Here is a 22,939-nt window from a genome sequence, read left to right on the forward strand (position 1 = left end):
AATAAAAGGCACATGCAAACAACCACAAAGAGGCAAAGGTTTTTTATTATCAACATTCCCCTAGTGGTATTCACTACCCAAATACCCTTGCTCAGGAAAATTTCACTAATATGTTGTAGTAGAAAAGAGATTCGACTCTCTTTAAACAAAATATAATCCTCAATGTCTCCCAAAGAGATCTAGTACAACTAGATTCTAGTTCTAGTGGGCACTCCCTTTCCAGATTCAAGGTTCTAGAATACCAATTCTTCTAGCTTTCAAGGATTTAGAGAACACCTTAGAAAGAAAGTGAAAATATAAAAGATAAAAATAAAACACTTTTTTTTTAGAGATAACAGTTCTCTTAGTGAGATCTCAGCTTCCAAATATTTAAGTATGGGAATACGATGTGTGGAAATGATGAGAAATGCAAGAAAATTAGAAGAGATATGGTGAAAATGAAGTTTTTCTATTGCAAAAGGATAAAACAGGAAATTTGCACTTGACAATTGTTAAAAGGTGTATGAGTGACATCTATTGTAATTAAGTGAGTGAGCGGCACCAAATGTAAATTTCAAAAAACTTTATATTTATCTACTTTCCAACATGTTTAGGGATTAAAAACATAACATTGAGGGGGAGAGACACCAATGTGAGCACTCTCCTCCCCAAGTATTTCACTCATGCTTTCTCTTTCTCTTCTTGCCTTCTCTCCTTCTTCTCTATATCTTTCCTTCTCTTCTTCCACTAAAACTACATCTCTAAAGCACGAAATCCTAGAATTTAATATGGTATCAGGATAGGGATTCCAGGATTCCAAGGTGAAATTATTCCAAGTTTTTACAAGTGTGCAAATGAGTCTCTTTTATCCAACCATTAATGAAAGCAAGGTGCTGTTTTTCTATTCTAGCAAGGCTCCAATCCAGATAAGTATATTCTAATCTCTTGAGCTGTGGTTTCAATCAGCCACAATCAAGTTTTTGTTGTCCTAAAACTGGTTTCAATCTAGCCTTGTTGGTTCCTCAAAATCATGGAGTTTTGTTGTTCAAAATCAAGGCTGAAAGTTAACCTTGTTGCTTGTTTGTGTTTGCTTCCTCAAATTACCATAAATTGATGCAAAAAAAAAAAAAAAATCTGTTATATGAATGTGAAAATTCCCCTTGAATATTGGCTGGAAACTCTCCTTGGCTGAAGCAAAGTTTGCTTCTCAATCATCTAAAACCCAAAGTTAGTGTTTGAAGTTGTTGCTTCAAGTTTAGCCAGTTGTTTAGAGTGTTTTAATTTCCCAGTTTTAGATAAATCAGATAAATAAATGGATTAATGGTATACCATTATATGCTGCAGGTTCAGCATACTCCATTCATATCATAAATCAATAGATATTAACAGGTTATAGCTTTAATGATTATAATAACCCATACATGCCCTCTACTACGCAGATATTACATGGCCTGAACTTGCTTGGACGTCTTGAACTGGTGAAGAACAGTGCCGAAGACGTCGTAGAAAACGATGTTGACATCGGCCTCAGTCATTCCCACATACATGAAACCCTGTCCATCATAAAAGAACTCTAATCCTTCTCGGTTCGACTTCATGTCCCCTCTCCACGCTTCCGAACCACCTCCACTCGTTAGGAATTGGATTGAACTGAGTAAAATCAAAATAAGGGTCTTTAGTAAACTAATCAGGTTTGTGTTGGGAGATACAGCAGAAAGCTCATCACCTCTCGGTATCACTAATCCGTTGGAGACAATGGTCGTGGCCGTTTACATAAAAGTCGACGTTGTGAGCCTGAAGATTCATCGTTGTTACAGACGGATATGATCAGATGAAATGTTTATTTGCGAAGAAAGCCAAGATTTGAGTAGTCCAATCAGTACTGTTACCCTGAGCATTGGGAGAAGAAGATCAACAATCTCTTCCGTATCTCCGTGATGGCTCACACTCCGGATGGTGTGGTGGCCTACGACGATTTTCCATTTAGCTTGAGATTCTTTCAGTGCCGCTTCAAGATCCTGGTGGGTAATAACGAAATGTCAAACTTCATCGTTTTAGGATCCTGGTGAGAAAAGATCAGTAGCAGCAGCAGCTGAGGGATACTACCTTCAGTACATTAGCGATGTATTCCTCCCTTGGGAGCACATCTCGCCAGTCATAAACATGGTCTTCGGGGTCGGTAAAGTATTTCTTCACAAACGGAGTCGTGTCTACGAAGAAGAATTCCGCGATTTCTGGTAAACAAGTAGACAAGAAACGAAGGAAATTACAGGCCTGTGAGTTTCTCCAATTCAGATCATTGCAAGGAGACCTTGATGGTGAGATCGAGGAATTAAATACAGATCAGGAAGGCTGTTCTTTATTTCTTCACCTGTGTTTACAAGGAAGCTCCTTAAGCATAGCCATCTGCTATCAATCTCGCGAAGGAAGGGGCTCAGTTGGGCAACGGCATCACCCCTGTAGTCGTGATTCCCCAGCACTGGAACGAACAGCTAGCATGAAAAAAATGAAAACCGACAAACAATAAACGAAGATTAAAAGGAAGAGAAAACGAGAAGATGTATACCGTTGTACCACCGCTTATTCAAACTCTCAGCCGTATAAATACTCATGAAGGACTCTTCGAATGCAGGATCGTCGATGCCCGTCAATCCATCATCGTAGAAATTATCGCCTGTGGAGATGACGAAGTTTATGTCCAGTTTCTCACCGATGACTCCCATCTATAACAAAGAAATTTTCAATTCGATCGGAGACGTTACGCCATATTTCACGGCAAATACCAATCCAACAACCAATGATACAATTCGACAAAGAGGAGAGAGAAGGAAATCAAAATAGTGGAGATGGTAAGTAATTTAGAAGGAACTAGCTAAACAGATCCATGAATATATATATATTAAGTGAAGCACTCTGGACAAAAGAAAACAAGTATATATTAGAAACCTGGTAAGCAACGAGTGTTTGGTTGAACTTTCCCCTCCTACCCCAGTCTCCAACCACCAGAAAGCTAACCGACCCATCGACTTTCCTGGGCTGATCAAACCTCCGGAGCTCAGCCATGGAGATAGTTGCGAGGCAGAGGCTGAGACAAGTAAAAAACAAATGCCGAAACGTCGATTCCATTGGTCTCCGAGAGAAGTGTACCATGTCTGTAGGAAGAATGACAAGGACGACGGGAGGAGATGAGAGAAGGAGATGGAAAAGGAGGAAAACCGAGAAAGGAAGCGAGGGATATTCTTTTGATGATGCTACAGCATCGGGGTTACGTGAGCGCGTAAAGGTCTTGCCTCCATATTAAAAGGAAGCTGACATTCGATTTCGATCGATTCGTCTACCGAACGCTCACCAACTGCCCGCTTTACTTAAAATTTCTTTTAGTTTATTAATAAAAAAATTTATGTACAACTAAATATTTGATTAACTATTTTGATATTATAAAAGTAAGTATCTGTTTAATTATATTATTTTATATTTTAATTAATTAATTATTAATTTATTACAAGTTAAAATCTATCTTAGTTTATTAAAAAAAAAATAAGTACAACTATCTTAAGAGGTGATGGATTAATTTTATATAATAAAATATATCTTTTAATAAATTAATGATAGTTAATATTATATTTAATTACTAGTTTAGGAGTGAGAATTTAGATATTAAAAAATAACAATTTGATTAATTATTTTAATATTATAAAAGTAATTTATAACAAGTTAATATCTATATTTTAGTTTATTAATAAAAAAATTAATTAAAAGTTATAAAAGTCAAATCTTTAATAAAAATTCTCTCTACACTTTATATAATATTTTTCATTAAACACACTAACACAAAAAGGTAATTCACTTTCAAGTAATCACTTTTAAAGTACACTAACCCCGTCTTAATCTTGAAGCTCCAAACGTGGTCCAATGAAAAAGAATGTTCTCCACTGAGATTGATATCTGTTCCAATTATTGAATTGTATTTTTATTTGTCAATAAAATTACAACTTACTCAAATTCACAAAAGAAACACATCATTAGTAATAAATAAGCCTAAAGGTTTAGAGACATTAGGGTTTAGAGTTTAGGGCATTCTTGCTTTCATCTCTCACAAACCTTGCTACCATAGTAGATGCATCTCCATATAATTGAGTGATCAGTTTCATTTTGACCTGAAGAAATCAAACCTCATCCATTCGTGTCTGTAGTTAACAATGACTACGCTATCTAGTCCTGGAAAGCCAGCTTGATTCTTCTCCTCCGTGCTTGATCTGTTTGATCATTGTTCCCTTATGACTTCTTCATGAGATCCTACTTCCTATTGAAACTAAACAACTCTTAAACACCATTGATAGAGATGAATATGTCAATGTCGAACGAGACAACAACTTCACTAACCGTGAATGAACTGAATAGATGTGATATCAATGATCCCGGCAGGACTAGATACAAGAGGATCAACTACTGATTTTTAGACTTGGTAAGTGTTGATTCAATTGAACCTGATTCAACCAATCAATCCAGTCCAGATATTATAACGCTAAACATACATAATCAACACATTTAGAGAATCTCTGGGCGTTCTGGATCACTTTATACTCCTAATACACTGGAATGTATTCTATTGATCCATGAGTATCTCAATGAAAATGCCAAAAACTAGCAGCTCTAGAAAAGACTTGACAGATTTCATCAAAAGGTACCCAACGCAGCATAAGGGATGACGGATCCATAAAAAGAAAGGGTAAAAATTTTTTGAACAAAAAATAACGTGGGAATTTCAGAAATCTGAGGATGCTACAAAAAGAAAAAGAAAATAAGTCCATACTCAACTATCCCTCGCAAGAATAATGTTCACTCCCCCCTCTTCTGCCGCTCTTTACATTTTCCCAAGTCTCATTTCCAGTTGTCACGTAGCCCACTCTCTTTCCTCCAATGTTCTTTCAAAAAGAAACAATAGAACCTTGTCTGCTCTCTACTTAACAGTACCAGTTGATTTGGTTGAAACCTTCTTTTTAACACTATGTTGTTCGTCTTTACCTGCTAACTTCCCATTGCACTCTTGCTTATGAACTTTCCCATCTGATTTAGCCTTAGGGGAAGCTCCACCTGTACTGCAATTGGAATTTTCCGAATAGTTCTCACTTTCAGCTGGACCTGTGGTTTCCACAGTAACAGTTCCTTCAGCCACGGTCATCCCTGCTAATTGCTGTGAAGCTAGTGTGGAATGTCCTGAGCCAGGTGGAGGGAAGAAAACTCCAGTCCCTGGAACTGGAGGCCTTGGGGGTGAGTGTCGAGGAGGAACAGGCTGCCATGCAGCAGAAGCAGGTGGAAGAGGGACAGGTGCTGGGAATGGGACCGCAGGTGAAACTGGAGCAGCCACAAATAGTGGCTGAATGCCATTGGGAGGTGGTAGATGTGGGCGAATTGGTGGAGCTGGTAAGACACCAGTAGTAGGCACCACCCCGAAATGGTTAGATCCAGCTGGATGCCGTGCAAGACTGGGTGACCTGCTTGGTTGTAGACCCCACGGTGGAGGTGGTGCTGTAGCCACCACTGAAGCAGGAGAAAGACGCAAGCTGTCTGTAGTCACAGACTTCTTTGGTTGGCACTTCATAAAAGTAACAAGGATGCGTTGCTTCCGTAAGGAAGGGATTGCATGCTTGCTGAAATCTGCACTTTTTCCTTGTACAACCAACAAAGATCTGTAAATGTGATTATACATGATTAGAGAACGATATTCATTTTCCCTTTCAATTCATCATATAGTATAATGTAATTCAAAGATATTATAGGAACTACAAGAAACATCTATAAGCAATTTTAACTAGCACAAATAAACAGTCTCGAGAGCAGGATTTGATATGTTTTGGTCTATAAGACTATGATTGGGGCCTGCTTGATTAGCCATAAAATTTTAGAAAGTTCCATCCAAATCCTTTCCAGGGTTTAGTTTGCATTTAAATTAAGATCCACCTTAAAATACAACCCCATGGACATATTTTCCTTGGGCGTATTGGAACCCTCTTTTCTGGCCAGTCTGCTCTTCCTAAAATTGAAATGGTCCATATAAAGTACATTAGGCAACAGATAAATTAGCTCTACTGGGTTCACTGGGTTCAAACACTAACATATGCTCATCCAGAACAGGGCAGCATCCTGAGGTATACCACTAAATGAGGTCAATATCATAATAAAACACACTGATATTCAGACGGGACTTTTTCTCTCAGATGAAATAAGTTATATTAATAGTAATAATAAGAATAGCAACAACAGCAATAACAATAACAATAATAACATATTGTATTTATTGGAATGTTGAATTTACACCTACACACTAAAACAATATTCCCGGTGAAACTTACTCTAGAAATCCCTCCATGTGGCCAATGAGCCAAAGGCCCAATCCAGATATAACAAAAATAGTATCATTAGAGGGGATTTAGGAGGGTTTTTGAAGCTTCCAACTACAGTCCATTCTCAGAATCGGGCAAGTGGGTGAAGAACAAGAGCACTCTTAAATACATGTGGAACATGATATATAATTGTGCAGTGGCAAGATATACATATACCTAATCTCTTCTGTAAACATTTTATTCATTCATCAAATTATTATAACAGTTTTTAGTTTTGTGACTTTGGGATCATATTTAGAAGATTATATAAGCATTAGAGATTTCATAATCCCTGCCTTCTTACCATCTTGTGATAACTTCACGATATATGACTTTTCTCAACAAAAAAAAAAAAGCTTCACGATATATGACTGTTTTCCAAATAGGAAAAAGAAACTGCCTACTTCAGAATGGAATCAGGTTTAACCTACGAAATAATACTCAATAAATGAGAATACAAGGTTTAGCTAGACGCTGATGTGTGGAAATTACACGGTAGGTAAACTCCTAAAATCTTATCTGTATTGGAGAAAGACTTTTTTTCTATACTAAAAATCATATGCGGTGATGCTGAGATCCGGTGCTTTAGAAGTAACCAGCTGTTTTACACAAACAGTATGGGTTCTGTATACCATGTTGACGCAAATTTATGCCGTTCCTTTTAGTACTGTACAGCATTTTATAAATGGTATAGTAGATTTATGATGACCTTTCAAAAAATTAAAGTAGATTTATGATGTATGCATGTGTTCCTGCATTCGGAAGAGAAAGAGCATACCCTGCTGCTAGAGAGACCTTAAGGGAGCCTCTGTAATCCCCAGGGTGATCTACACCAATTACTCTGCCAAAAACCATGTCACAATCTGTGAGGAACAGAACACATACAGGCCTTCCATACCAAGGTGGATACATTTGTGGATGTGAGTGATCCCCCTACACAAATAAAAAGAACACATAAATTTGCAGACAGCATAGCACATCTTCTTAAAAGCCTCAGAAAAATGCTGAACAGTAGCTTGCCTCATTAAAGAAGTCAATTATACAGGAGTTCGGTTTCATTGACACAATCTGCAACTGTAACAGGCGATCAATGACATCCTGCAGCAAGTTTGGGATAGCCTCTAGCTTGCGATCTGCTCAATACCATTTTAAGGTCCAACCACTTTTTTAATAATGATTTCTTTTAACACGTGAGAAGAGATTTCATCATAAAGAAGAACATACAAAGAGGCCTAGGAGGCCAAAAACAGTAATCGTTGAAATTGGAATGGACCACATCTTTTTACATTTCTAATATGGTCCAATGTTGAAATCTAATAGGCCGCTACAAGCTTGCCAATAAGTTGCCCCGATGGAAAAGATTGGCAACATAATATATTTTAAATCTAAGTTCATGAAGTTGGGCCCACCTCATCCCCTTCATTCTCTTGCCTGAAAAGAGGAGAGAATCCATCCTTCCTGCACCTTATAAAAAGGAGACGGGGGAGGGGCTGCTGTTGGCAGAGTGAATTGGTGAAGTCCTCCCTCTCCACCTTTCTTCTTCCAATGCACAGAGAAAGAGATGAATGAGAGGAGGCATTCATCCACCTTCATCTCCTTTCCAGCGACAGGAGGCCCTCCAGTACCCTCTTCCACACCATTTTTGAAAGTGGTTAGTTGTACACGTACTGAATCTCCATTGTCATGTAGGACTTCCTGCCTGCAGGGTCCCGCCTTTTTAAGTATTTGTAAAACATTTAAGTTTAGGGTAAAGATAATTATTGCCCTCATTAAATAGTTCTCATTGGGTTTAATTTGGCTGTAGTTGAATTTGCCATATTTGGAAAACTGCAAATTTGCGATTGTTTTTCAAACTTAAAGGCATATATGATAGTTATCCAAAATATAGTTACAATTGATTGTTTTTCAAACTTAAAGGCCATATATGATAGTTATCCAAAATATAGTTACAATTGCAAATGAAACTCACCTTTGTAGGTCCCAGTGGCATTATCATCTTCTGGAGGTCCATCAGCAACTGGAGGACCTAACTGTATCATCTCCCTACCATGACCTTTCATTGGTCTCTTTGACACCACATACGCTTGACCTGCTTTTTGTCACCAGAACAGATGTTGGTAATATGTAGCAAATGCAAATCCTACTGGCAAATAAACAAAATATGAAAATTAGATGAAATTTGTGTAGCCACCATCTTTTGTAATGAAGTTCAATCCTTAAATGTGTAAAGTATCACAAATTAGTTATACATTTAGCAGCAGGTAGGACAGGAAATGCATTTCCTCAAAACCCATTTCGCAACCAAAAAAAATTAATTCAAAACACTATTGGTTATGTTCCAAAACTTAAGTATTATTAATTTTTTCACACAAAATAGTTAAAAATGAAAAGTTTTTGTTGCAAACATAGAACAAGGGCATTTTGGTTATTTCACTTTATTCTTGTACATATATCTTGATGTAATCTTGTTCCTCATGTTGAATTATGTCAATGGTCTAATTTTCAGTTATATAGGACATGTAGATTGGGAGATTAGGGTTTCACTTAAATAAGGGGCATACTTATAATTTTTATTTTATCCCTCTTAATAAATAGGTTGGGTAATGCACAACCCCCAACGCAGCTCTCTTCATGGAGCTTCTTCTCTCCACTCTCTCTCTCATACTCTCTTTCCATCTCTCTCCTTACTTTTTTCAATGTATTAGAGCAGCAGATCATCATTGTTTCAATTTATAAATCCGTCTCAACCATATCATACTATTACTTTAGCAATTGGGTCCACCTCTATTCAGGGGGGAGGGTATTGTTCATACTACTCTCAGATGTCCATGAACTCAGTCCCATTTGTTAACTAAGCTTCACCAGTCTTTTCCTTCTTTGCTAGTTGATCTTACTTTTGAATATGAATCATATCAATTTGGGAAACATCATCGAGCGAGTTTTTTAGCCAATATAAGTCATAGTTCTCGAATTTTTGAATTAGTCCACTTTGATGTTTGGGGACCTTGTCAAGTCCATAGTTTGGGTTTCAAGTAGTTTGTTTTTTTATAGATGATTTTAGCAGAATTACATGAGTGTATCTTCTGAGGGAGAAGTTAGAAATCTTTGATGTATTCTTGACATTTTTCAATGAAATAAGAAATCAATTTGGTGCCAATATTCATATTTTTCATATAGATAATGGAGTTGAGTTTCTCAATCACAAGTTTACTTCATGTTTTGGTCTATATGGTCATACTCATTAAACACGTCCATATACCCCTCAGCAAAATGGGGTTGTTGAAAGAAAAAACCACTTGTTTGAAGTTGCTCTTATCTTGCTATTCCAAATGAATGTTCCATAATCTTTTTGGGTTGATGCAGTTTTAATTGTGTTTTTTTATCAATTGTATACCATCGTCTGTTCTACATAGTAATGTTCCTATCCGGGTACTGAAACCACATTGTAAACTCTTTGATGTTTCTCCTCGTGTACTCAGCTCTACATGTTTTGTTCATTGGTTTGGTAACTCTGCTGATAAATTATCCCCTGGTTTTGTTAAATGTGTTTTTTGGATTATTAACGTACTCAAAAATACTATAAATGCTATGAACCTGTTAAGCGCAAGACATATTTTACTGACACGGCTATTTTTTTTAAATACTTCGTATTTTGTGTCTTCAGATCAACCTCAACCAATGTTCGATTCATTTGTGGATAATCCTTTGCCTATAGCTATTATGGATGCCCCAATTGTAGGTCTCCCCATCCCAATACAAGTGTATAGCTGATGATCGCACAACTCATTGCCAATGTTAGAAGCTCCACTCATTCATGGCACTCTGGTTCGTGAGCCCCCTCCTCTAGATCAACCATCTTCTTCTTTATCTGTTGATTTAGTTCACTCTGAGCTAGATTTGTCGATTGGTCTCCGAAAAGGTAAACTGTCGTGAGTATTTCTCATCCAATATCTAAATATGTGTCATTTGATTCTTTGTCCCCTTCCTACAAATCATTTGTCTTGTCACTATCTATGTCTCCTATACCTAGATCAGTGCAAGATGCTATGGCATCACTAAAGTGGAAATAAGCTATGGAGGAGGAGATAAATGCTTTAGTTTCTAGAGGTACGAGGAGTCTGTACGATCCTCCTACAGGGGCCGTTGTTGTGGGATGTTGTTGGGTATATACCATTAAATATAAAATTAATGGCACTATTGAAATAAACAAGGCTCGGCTGGTGGCCAAGGCATACATTTGGCATCGATGTGTTTGACACATTTTCGCAGTTGCGAGAAAAGTTTGTAAGTTGAGGAAGGCTATCTATGGACTTAAACAAAGTCCCAAAGCATGGTTTGAGAATTTCGCAATGTGGTTATGAAGTGTGGATTTTGTAGGAGCCATTATGATCATTCCATGTTTGTGTTAAAAAGATAGTCTAGGATTGTTTTTCTGGTTGTGTAAGTGGATAGCATTGTGTTGTCAGGAAGTGAGTTTGAAGGCATCAAGCAAGTCAAAAATTATTTGGCAACACATTTTCAAACAAAGGACTTCGGACAACTGAAATACTTTCTGGGTATTGAGGTGGCTTGAAGTAAGCAAGGTATGTTTTGTCTAAGAGAAAGTACATGTTAGATATGCTACAAGAACATGGTCTATTGAGTATACGTCTAGTGGATACACCCACGGAAGTTAATATTAGTCTTCATGATCCTTAGAGTCCTGAACTTAAGGATAAGACATCGTGATGAAACCTAGTGGGGAAGTTAATCTATGCTACGGTTGCAAGACTAAATATAACATTTGCAATGAGAGTGATTAGTCAATTCATAGAAAACTAAATAAAATACACTTAGAAGCCGCTCATAGAATTCTAAAATATTTGAAAGGTGCTCTTGGAAAGGGTCTATTTTACACCTCATGAGAAGATTGATGTTTTGGGATACTCTAAAATGTAGGATCGATAGGAGATCCACCTTCGGATATTGTTGCTTTGTAGGAGGTAATCTTGTGAGCTGGAAAAATAAGAAACCAACCGTAGTGGTAAGATACGATGTTGAGGCAGAGTATAAGGCAATGACTCATCCAGTGAGCGAACTTATGTGGGTGAAATCTGTTCTTAATGATCTTGAGTCACATCAAAGCCTATTGTTATGGTGTGACAATTAGGCAGCAATTTTTATAGCCAATAATCCAGTCTTCCATGAAACAACTAAACACATTGAGGTAGACTGCCTATTGTCATGTAAATGAAAGTCGTTAAACCATATGTTAAGTCATCTAAATAACTTGGTGATGTCTTTACTAAACCCCTTGGAAGATGTAAACATTTTGCTTTTTGTAACAAGCTGGGTTTGTTTGATATTTACTCCCCAACTTGAAGGGAGTGTTATAGGGGTAGTTTGGTTGTTTCTTAAACTGTAAGGTTCTCATAAGGGTTGAAGTTAGGCTTCATATTATAAGTCTATGTTTCAATTTTCATTTAATTCTGAGTTGTATTTACGAAGTTATGAGGGATATTGTAATGAGGGCAATACTATCATTTTGTATTATTTTCACTTAAGAGAATTAATAAAAAGAGAAGGGATCAAATTCTGAGCCCTCAACGAGAGTGCAGCCTCCTTGCTGTTTTCCTTCTCTTTTTCTCTTTCCTTTCTCTCTTTCTTCTTCTCAAACTTCAATCTTACAATTGTACATAGGGGTGGCTTCGAACCGAACCGGCTCGCGAGCGGCTCGAGCTCAGCTTGATGCCGACACGGTATCTCTGGAGCTCGAGCCGAGCTCGAGATCCAAAACCGGCTCGTTTAAATTAACGAGCTGAGCTCGACCGAATCCAGGTTCGGCTCGACGACTCGCGAACCGGCTCGTTAACGGGTTGTGTCGGGAGCAGGAGTGAGGGAGCGGGGGAACTGGAGCGGGAGCGAGGGGGGGAAAAATTCTTCTTTCCCTCGTCACCGCCGAGCCCCTCCCGTCCATTGTTGTCGCCATCGACAGCTGCTTGCCGGCCGTTTGATTTCTTCCTCCCCTCACCTTCGCCTCTGTTTCCGTTACCGCCGCTTCCGTCGCCGCCGTCATCCCCGACGACACCAGCGCTGTAACCCCCTTCCTCCGCGTCATTTCGGCGGAATACCTAAGTTTAAGGGACAAATCCCCCCTCCCCCGGCGCGCCAAGATGATTTCGCACGTGCGAGATCATAAAGTTAAAAAAAAAAAAAAAAAAAAAAAAAAAAAAATTCCTTAAACTCTCCTTCTTCATGGCTCTTGAAGAAATTGAAAATACATTTTAGAAGAAATAAGTTTCTAGGGACTATTAGTGTCTCATGTTTTTTGTAAACATTTTTCTAATTGAAAATTCTTATTAAAAAAATCATATAATTTTCTAAGTAAGATTTTCCTGCCGAGATGGGCTAGAAAACCGTACAAAAAATTTTTGAATAAGTATTTGACAGTTGATGCTGTAATACATTTAGCATGAGGCAATTTTTATTGCAATTTTGTGTTTGACATTTTATTTGATTAAAAATTTATCGATAAGTATAGTAATATATTAGATTGATTATTAATTTTTATTTATTTCCCTAGAAGAGGCAATAAGAGGTCCATTTAACTTTCCTAAGAAAATTCTAAAATATTTCTTGTAATTTTCTAATAAGTCACTAATAGTAATAGGATTTTATTTAATGTTTTTTTTTTAAAATATGTATCATAGGAAAAACATTTCTAGTTTTTCCTAGAATATAAGTTTCAATCAGGGGCACTAAGGAGGCCATAGTAAATTTATGGCCAGATTCAAAAATTACAAAACAAGCTAGACAACATTTGGAGTAAAAAAGATTAATATTAGTGCGTTTTAATCCATTATTGAAATTCAATCCTGAACGCCCCCTATTATTCTTTTTTTAAAATGTATGCCTAATTTTATATATAATTTATTTGACATATATTTTATATAGAGTATTAAATTTAGGTCAAGCTCGAATTTTATTACAATTTTAGGTTCGAGGCTAGGGTCGGCTCGAGCTCGAGTTCAAAATATTTAAATCAAACTCGGCTTGAACAAGGTTCGGACTCAGTTGGATTCGATGCCACCCTTATGCCCAATTTTAAGTAGAGGTCATTCCCAATTTTATGTAAAATGTATGCATAATTTTATATACAAGCTCGAGCTCGGCTTGAACTCGGTTAAAATTATTAGGCTCGAGCTCAATAACAATTTTAGGCTCGAGTCCAGGCTTGGCTCGAACTCAAGTTCGAAATATTTAAATCAAGCTCGGCTCGAACATAGGCAGGTTCGGGCTCGGCTCGGCTCGATGCCACCCCTAATTGTACATAATCACACTATGGTTTCATTTTTTTTTCCCTCTCCAACAGCAGTAGCCCCACTCACCTTCTTTTAAGAATTAAGGAACAAGACAAGCATCAGCAAGGGCATTCCCATTTTTCAAGACAAAAGTTGAGGATATTTCTGCTAAAATATAATGTTGCACCATATATACAAAATATCTCCCCTTTTAAACTTGCTCTCATTAACTTTTTTTTTAAATGAACTTGCTCTCATTAACTTCACAAAACAATTCACGAAACTAAAAATATATGGCCTTCTTTGAACAACCACCTTGAGTTGTCAAGAATTTCCTGGCATCAGCCTTCCTTTTTTCATACAAAGAATCATGCAAATGCATCCTGGCATGTGAATTTAGGAGTTCTCCCTACTACATAAAGACCATCTTCATTTTTCACCCATAATCAAAAAACTACAAACTTGACCTAGCTCCATCGCCACACAAGAATTTTAATTGGGGAATGCCTGGCTACAATTCCAAGTTTTTGTAGTTTTTTGTGTTGAAATTGTCTTTTTTATCCATGCACAATGAATTTTGAAAGTAGACGCATGTCTTGCCAATTAGAAAGACAATTCTCACTACTTCATAGGAATGAGCACTTTTCTTTTCTAGGCATTCCAATTAACAGGGTTAGTAAGACTAGAATCCATATTAGCTCCTTTTCTTTTAGACAAGAAATATGAGTATGAGCTTACTGAGGAGATAAAGTTTCATCTAAAATAGCAACATCAAGTAATGTCCTCATATTTATGATACATAAATGGCTTTAAGCATATCTTGAGGACAAAATAAGACATTTACTCAATGACAATGTAAGAAAATAAAGGCAATTAATGCACAAAACAGTTCCATTTTCGTGGACAAAAGTGAGAGGTTCCATTATGACTCATAATCCTTGGTTGTGAAGGAGAGGTTGCTGTCTTTGATTTACGTCAACGCAAGAAGTCACACACAAGGGAAAACAGAAACTGAAATTGAGAAATTGGCTGACCCTATGGTTTTCCCGTTCACTTAAACAAAGATTCCGACATCTCAATTTGGAAAACTATTCTAATTAGATTAGGAAACCCAATCACCTATTCAAACCAGGAAACTCAAGTGAGAGAGCAACTCTCGAGTTCTACTCAAACTAGGAAACTCAAGCAAGACTTTCTATTTCCAAATACTCTCGAGAGGGAAGAGATCCTCTTTTCACGAGTCCACCCTATAATGCCTCAAATTTCTATTTTGCCCTTTTTTCAAATAATTTCTCCTTTAACTCCTTACACCCAAATTTCCTAATTACCCTTCTAAACGCTTCCTTACATTCCACCCCTGTGATGAACCCTGTCCTCAAGATTCAACTGCAATTGAGCTTGTTTATATCAACCTCTGTCAACAATTACGTCGCTTTCATTCATTTGTACACCTCTCTTCATGCAACCACCCTATAATGCTTATAATGCCCATTTATGATCTCAACACTCAAATAATTACCCCTCACACCCGAATAACGTATTGACCTTCAAAAAGTTTCCAAACAGATTCTACCGACTTATGCTTAAAAAACATAATCTACTGATAGATCTATCTAAAACATGGGAATTGCAACCCCGTTAAAACTAATGTTGCTCTGAAGATACAACACAGTCTTCTGTCTGTTATAGCATCTGTAACACTTAACATAACATATTTCTACAAATATTTCTACCATACTAAATGTTGAAAGAAATCACAAGGGTCATTGGAACTTGTGCATTAAAATATTAAGAAATTATCACAACAATGATTACCATTCAAAAACTTCAAAAGTTGCACTGTTCATTCTAAGATATTAAAACTCATCCAGAAATCTAAATGCATGCTCCATCCACACCACAATTGGGCAACAGATAAGCCAAAATAATAAGAAATACACTTTAAAATTTTGCATCTGAAGTACAAATTAAATTTAAGCAGAAGTTAACATTCATCAATCACTGCCGATGACTTAATGCCAAACCTATGACTAGAGACCATTCCCCCAAGTGCTATAGCTCGCCTTGAGGTGCCCTTTTCTGAAAAGAGATTGAGAGAGCAAGGAAAGGAATGCCGAATGATCAAGCTCCAAGCCCAAATGGATTCAATGAGGAATTCTACAAAAAAATTGGCCCATACTGAAATCAAACATCCTATGAAATGTGAAAAGCTTCGATTAGAAAGGAATTAGATCTAAATCTATGGGAGCCTCATTCATTGCTCTCATCCCTAAAAAGAAGGAAGTTGAGCACCCCAAAGATTTCAGGCCCATTAACGTAATTCTGAGCCCCTATAAGATCATAGGTAAGTTGCTAGTGCGTAGACTCAAGGTCTTGTTGTACACAAAGGTCAAAGTGCTTTTGCAAAGGGAAGAAACATCATCGACTCTACGATGAACTAATAGACTAGTACAAAAGAGTTGGGAAACCTCAAGTTATCCTAAAACTAAATTTTGAGAAAGCCTTTAACAGAGTTTTTTTCCTAAGTAGGCAAAATAAGGTGTGTGTGTGTGTGTGTGTGTGTGTGTGTGTGTGATAAAGGCTACTTGGGAAAAAAACTCGAGGTGGAACCTTTATCACATACTTGAGGCTTCCTATGTTTGACAAGAGGCAAAATAAGAACCTACGGGCTCCAATCATTGAGAAAATTGTGCGCGGACTATCCAACTAGTAGGTACAACTTCTATCCAAAACAATATTGCAAGTCTTCCAAATACCATATGTCCTTCCTACCATGTCCTGCAGTTTCAACCAAAGAATTGAAAGCTTAAAGAAGAGGTTCCTACGGCATGGTGCCAAAGGTGGATTCAAATACCACCTGGTCAGTTGGAAAGACGTTTGCAAGCCAAAGTAACTAGGGGGTTCGGCATAAGAAGTACTAAGGAGATGAATCAAGCTCCATCACTTAAATGGATCTAAAGATTTAACACATAGCTAGTAACCATGTGGAACCAAATAGTAGCCAAGAAACTAAATTGGAACTCCCATTGGTGGATAGAAGGTGAAACAAGAAGAAGACTCTCCCACTTATGGAGATCCCTATACCACTCCTCTCTAAATTTGCAACAAGCAACCATGTGGAAGCAAATGTTAGCCAAGAAATTGAGTTGGAACTCCCCATTGGAGGATAGGTGGAACGAGAAGAAGACCCTCCCCCTTATGGACAACCCTATACATATGCGTCCAAGTAACATCACCATGCTCAGGCAAATGGGTAAGGGCATCAATCTTCTAGGCATGGGAAAAAACACTCTTGTCAACCTGCCTACCCCACTTCCCATGGGACTTGTAGACTGAAAGAAATAATTGGAGGTTCAACTGCAAATTCTCCATGGTTGCAGAAGTCACTCTTCGGACATCCAGCCTGATCACAACTTGGATACACACCTGAAAAGAATTTGGCAACTTGAGGAGCATTCCTATATGAGAGAATTGGAGTGTCATAGCCCAGATGCCTCATGCCAGTGGCCAGCGGCCATAGAGGAAAGCCCCCCCAATGGATTCCTAAAATTAAATTTTGACCGGCGCACTCTTGGCAGCCTGGGTAGAGCTGGTATAGGAGGTTCAATTAGAAACAGTGAAGGCACTATCCCGGTTTTGTATAAAGGACCATTAGCCATTTTGGACTCCACCATAGCAGAAATTCAAGCTCTCCTCCAGGAATTGATCATCTTTCAAGACCACTTGACTGGTAAGCTATAGACTGAAGGTGACTCCAAGTTGTACTCGGCTAGTGCTCCTCATGATCAGAACCCCCTTGATGCCATTGGAAGTCCTATAACAAAATTGTAGATATGTTTTCTCTTTGATTGTACTTGGAATCATATTCCTAAGTCAACTAATTGCTTAGCTGACCTAGCCAAGCAAGGAGTCTCCCTCCAATCGCGCATTGTAATGGGAGATCTCTTTTCTTGATCTTGTATTTTGTTCTTGGCTTTGTTGTGAATAAAATTCTCTATTTTCAAAAAATCAAAAAAGGACTTGAATGTTTTCCATTTTACAAATTCAAACTTTCTAATCTTAGCAGACCCTCATTAGACCAATCTTAACAGTCTAGCATATAATCCTCCCACAAAGCTTATGTGGTTCTTTATTTCTTTTCAAAAACTGATTACCGATGGGATTCCTCTCCCACAAACCAGAGACTCAAACTGCTCAAGCCTTCTGACCATCTGTGCTTTCACTAAATGATAACTCACTTTACAATCCAAAGACCAGAAATCATAAGCATTCCACAATACACTAGGCCTCACAAGCATAGAGCCAAAAAGAAGATAAAGAAGGGCTTATGTAGGGATCATGTGGGGGTTTAGTCATATCCCTGCTAAAGGAGTTTGCCCTGGAATCTCTCATTGTAAGGAATCATCCTTCATTTTGCTGTCTCTCTTTGTTTTTGGCCTCTAGGCATAATAAAGTGCACTCTCTTCCCAAAGATTTTAAAAAAATGGATTATATGGCAACCAAAGAATCTACACAACCGGAATTTTTCTAAAAAAACAAAACTGATTTCTCAGAAAATGTTTAAATCAGAATGCATATCACTTATAAGTGAAAGAAGGCAACCTAACGACCATTAATGCAAGTACAAGTCGAGGGCACAATTGAAGATATTATACTATCTTTACCCCTCAGCTTTATCAATGTTTCATCGTTTCTGCTATCTTAAAACAAAAATATGTGACAATTGAAAAAAGAAATTGATATGAGGATTTTTTTCTTTAACATAAAATTGATAAAAAGGTTTCTGTCACCAGCATGAAGAAATAATATTTCTAAAAGCCAAGCTTTACCACACCAACCTTGTTAAGGAAAGAAATATCTGGATCCCGCAAACAAGGAGAAAATAAAGTATAATCTGTACACAAACCAAAAGCGGATTTGACTTGCCTTGCAATTCTCCTCTTCGACCTGACGCTTTCAATTCATTAGCCAAAAAGAAAAGCTTTGAGACTTTAGATCCTTCAAAAATACCCTCATAAAGTTTCAGCCCTTCAACAATATTAACCTGTCCACAAAAAAATTGAGCTAGTGAGCCATTTAGTTTTGTCTACCTCTAGAAAGAGATTAAAGATTTTGAGTATCCTAAAGCCAATCACAAGAAAAAATATACTGCTCATATAGTGTATGAAATCCTACCGACTTTCCATCAAATGTTTCCAGGCCCACAAAAACCTTAGGGACTAAATGCAGTTTCAGCTTCTCATCTGGCTCTGAGGATGTGGTCTTGGGAAGATCATCCTTTCCAGTCCCTGAGTTGAAGGCAAATGAATAAGATAAAAAGCATTTTGGTTGAAATGACCTTGAAAGACTACTTAAAAAGGACAAATGGACACTTCCAAAGCTTAAAGTCTCAAAGAAAAAACAGTAACTTTTATGAATTCAGAATTTATAACTCTCTGATGCCTCAAAACTTGAACAAATAAGTAGATGTAGAAGAAATCATTATTTTCGGACAACATTTTCCAGAAGAACCATCAGCAAAAATTAAAATTGGTACTGCAGCAATAAGAGGAACAACTAGAAATAATTGGTGCATTGCTTAATGTTTCCATAGTTGCATGAACCTATTAAAGAAAAGAATATCCAATTATTACATTTAAACAGCCCCCAAGGGGTATCAGATTAAGTGCATTGTCATGATATTCTAGCTTCTGATGCTGTCGTCTTTGTACTTATTTTTCTAATGTTTGTTTGAATGCAGACTCTCCAGTCACTTATTAGCAGAATGTATATGTAGTGTATGTATCACCAAATAATGGTGTGACCAGTCACCCATCCATTCAAAACCACTTTGCTTTTTACAATCTGGTATAAAGTAATACCTTTACTATCCTTCAAATTTTCTGCTTCCAGAATATCACTCTCAGTTCCAACTGGATCTCCATCATTCTTTAAGCTGAAATCCGTCTGAGAATTACAACCAGTGCCAACTGCCCCTTCATAAAAAGTAAAACAGATGTCTCCATTCAAGTTTCATTAAAAAAGACCACAACCATAACCATTTTAGTTACTAAACGGCTCTTATTTAGGCGGTCTTATTTAAATTGACCATTGCTATTTCAAGCAAACAAAGATTCAGATGACTATATAAGCATGCCACAATCCCATGTTCAAGCTTCATATGATTAGAAAAACATACAGGAAATAGATCTAGACTGAAACTGCTTGTACACGCCCCACCAGTACTATACTAACTTCTAAATAATATTGACTTAATTGCTAATTGTAAACAGCCGAAAGGTATTTCAAGAACTACGTAATACAGATTATATTTTTTTTAGAAGAAAACAACAGGGTAGGTAGTTATCTCGTCAATACTTCTGACCTGCGAACATTGCAGCACACACAAAGAGCTCATAAATGATATTCCAAGTTTCCAGTAACTCAATCGCGGAGCGTTTTTAGATCACGAATTTAAGACATTCGAGACTAATGGTTTCTTATTTCCAAAAGAATATGTTACGGTAGATAAAGAAAAAAGTATAATTCAAACCAAAATGTGAATTCTGCAGAAGATAAGCAAAATCATAATTGGTACCCCGTTTCTCCTCCGCGGTGGATGCATCCTTTTCTTCTGCTTCGTCTGCTTTTTCTTCTTCTCTTTCTGAAGAATTGGATTGGTGCGATCGATGTTCGGAACTGGAATTATGATTATCTCTAACATTGTCCACCTTATGCACCTGTCTATAACCATGACCTGTTTTTTTCGAGTCCTTTTCCACAATTTTAGGCTGATCATAACGTTTTTGCTCTTTGCGGATCTTTACTTGCTGTAAAGCAAAAATGACCTCGGCGACTGAGAAATATTGCTGCATATGGAGGACAGCATTCCAATTATAACGCCGCTGTTGTATGGCACCAAACACAAAATCGTACTCCCCAGGATCGCTAATACTTCGTAAATGATGACATAAAGAATCTATAATGGCATTTGCTGCTGCAAATTCTCCTCGGAGCCATGAGATGAAACCGTCGCGCTCGTCGGGGAACCATTGCCGAGGATGGATCTCACCACCAGGCCCATTGACAGGCCCACCACTGCTTGGAAACTGCATTTTGTCTGAAATCACAGCATTTCCGGATGGCATTGCCATGGAAATTTGCTAATATGATCCCATACGACGGGTGTTATTTTATAGATCTATAATGGAAGAGAAACAATCGGCAATACCTTTCGATAAACTTAACTTTCGCGAATAGAGAAGACGGCGAACAAAATTTTACAAATGCTACGAGAACATACGATGATCAGAAAAATAAAGATGAAAAAATAAAAAACGAAAAAACAAAATAAATGAATCTCTCCAATATAATTTAGTTCAAATGAAGGACCACTGATATAATATAATATTGAAAATGAAAATCAAGGACTTGTATATCGGAGAAGTACGAGCAGGCACCGGAAAGTTGTTAATTTCTTCTGAAATTCGATAACTTTAGAAGCTAAAAGCACTCAAAAAAACCTTGTAATGGAGCCGAGAACTCCAAAATAGAATCGAATCGCAGCACTTCAACTGATCGCAGCAGTAGAATACAAAAACAACAGAGAAACGAAAGATGCCGCTACGTAGATGATCTATAAGGCCTACAACAGAATTCTATCATTCCATACAATGAAATGCAGAGACTCAAGGTAATCCGAAGAAGAATTTTCCAGATCTACACGACTCTGGGCAGATTTTCGCTTCGAAAATCAACTAACGTCACAAAAAGAATAGAAGAATGAATAGAGAGCTCAAGTTGAAACGAGGATCACAGAACAAGATCTAGGGTTTTCTCATGGCTTGAGAAGCACGCATCTGAACTCTGAAATGGCGGCCTTGGTCGTATTCCAGGTCGGAGAGAAGAAAGAAAGAGTGAAATCGCGTTAAAGGGGTAAATTAGTAAATTAGATACTGCGAGCACAATGCAGTGTTACCGTTGTGTAATTGAGTTTCTTACTTCTGAGCTGATTTATTAATTACTTTTGTGCTCAATGATCGTTCTCTCGTTGATCGTCGTCGGCCTGGTTTTTCACCAAAGATGTACGGAGCACGCGTCGCTTGCAATAAACAATAATACTATCCGAAGCGTATGAGAAACTCTGGCAGGGGCGATTGACAATATCCCAGTAATTCAATCAGCTTCTTATCTGCTTCTCATGGAAAAAGCTCTCGTACAAAATCGTAAGAAAGATTACTTTTTGTAGGACGTATTTTTTAATTTTTATTGAGAAGTAGAAACGCTGGCCCACATGAACAGCCAATGGAAATGTCGTAAATAAAACTCAATAATTATAATTTTTATGAAAATAATAGTTTTAAATTTATATTAGGGATTATATAATTTTATAATTTAAAATAAATTCTTCTTAGTCCAACTCCATGGTTCATGACGCCTTTTTCTTGCCACTTCCAGACGATCGGATGGTCTCTCACGGAGGCTGGTAGTGGAAATACGGCCGTCAGATTAAGTGTCCCAGAGAGAGGGTTAGAGGACATTTGTGAGATCTATGGAACGGCGGAGCTCGTCTCTTCCATCTCCTTTAACTAGGGGACCTCTCTCCCTTTCTACATTATAGATTGGGGAAGAAATTTCATTTATTTTTTATTTAGAAAATTATAATATCAATACCAATTTAATCAGAGTTTGGTTTGACAAATTTAGCTAAGTAGTGTTACGATTTGGAGTCAATCGGTACTCAATAGGTCATTCTGTATATGTCAATAATACCTTAAAGGGAAAATATAAATACTAGCAGTTTACGTAGATCATATCGTTTTAACTAACCACTATGTGAACAACACAAAAGAAGTCAAATAGAAGATTTGCAAAGAATTTAAAATGAAGGATTTTGGACTTCCGAAATATTTTATAGGTATTGAGATATTCAAGTCAAAACATGAAATTGTATTATCTGAGAGGAAGTATGTTTTGGATCTACGAGAACGCATGGATGATAAGGTGTTAACCAGTGGACACTCCTATGGATAGCAATACAAAGTTATGTGCAAACTCTAGAGAAGATATTAATACAGGTAAATATCAGAGGTTTATGGGAAAACTTATTTACCTCGTAGTGACCAAATCTGATATATCATATGCAGTAAGTGTGGTGAGTTAGTATATGCACAAACCACAACTTACCCATTGGCAAGCCTTGGAGAGGATACTGAGATATTTGAAAAAGGGCTCTGAGAACAGGCTTCTCTATAAGAATGATGGCCACTTCAACATAAAAAGGTTTTTTGGATGCAGATTGCGCCGGACCACCAGGTG

General features: G+C 37.4%; 2 protein-coding genes across 3 annotated transcripts; both read right to left on the reverse strand.

Annotated features, from left to right (window-relative positions):
- Positions 1-1,313: 1,313 nt before the first annotated feature.
- On the reverse strand, positions 1,314-3,205 carry LOC137960360 (purple acid phosphatase 17-like). The gene is made up of 7 exons (XM_068807960.1): positions 2,926-3,205; positions 2,546-2,702; positions 2,351-2,458; positions 2,086-2,213; positions 1,869-1,997; positions 1,706-1,773; positions 1,314-1,629 (listed from the first exon to the last, which is right to left on the reverse strand). The coding sequence occupies exons 1-7, from the start codon at positions 3,127-3,129 to the stop codon at positions 1,422-1,424; spliced, it is 1,002 nt and encodes a 333-aa protein (XP_068664061.1). The 5' UTR covers positions 3,130-3,205; the 3' UTR covers positions 1,314-1,421.
- Positions 3,206-4,673: 1,468 nt separating this feature from the next.
- LOC137960359 (RNA demethylase ALKBH10B-like) lies at positions 4,674-21,510 on the reverse strand. 2 transcript variants are annotated; one of them, XM_068807959.1, is made up of 8 exons: positions 20,220-21,510; positions 19,504-19,611; positions 18,818-18,930; positions 18,569-18,686; positions 8,332-8,451; positions 7,383-7,495; positions 7,141-7,295; positions 4,674-5,669 (listed from the first exon to the last, which is right to left on the reverse strand). In XM_068807959.1, the coding sequence occupies exons 1-8, from the start codon at positions 20,773-20,775 to the stop codon at positions 4,940-4,942; spliced, it is 2,013 nt and encodes a 670-aa protein (XP_068664060.1). In that variant the 5' UTR covers positions 20,776-21,510; the 3' UTR covers positions 4,674-4,939. The 2 variants fall into 2 exon arrangements, with proteins under 2 accessions (XP_068664060.1, XP_068664059.1); XM_068807958.1 differs by having other exon boundaries at positions 19,504-19,617.
- Between the last annotated feature and the right edge of the window lie 1,429 nt (positions 21,511-22,939).

The sequence above is a fragment of the Aristolochia californica genome, unplaced genomic scaffold (assembly GCF_029961685.1).
Source record: "Aristolochia californica isolate CCGP_79_NKW_82.1479 unplaced genomic scaffold, dmAriCali1.0.hap1 SCAF_3, whole genome shotgun sequence".
Lineage (NCBI taxonomy): Eukaryota > Viridiplantae > Streptophyta > Magnoliopsida > Piperales > Aristolochiaceae > Aristolochia > Aristolochia californica.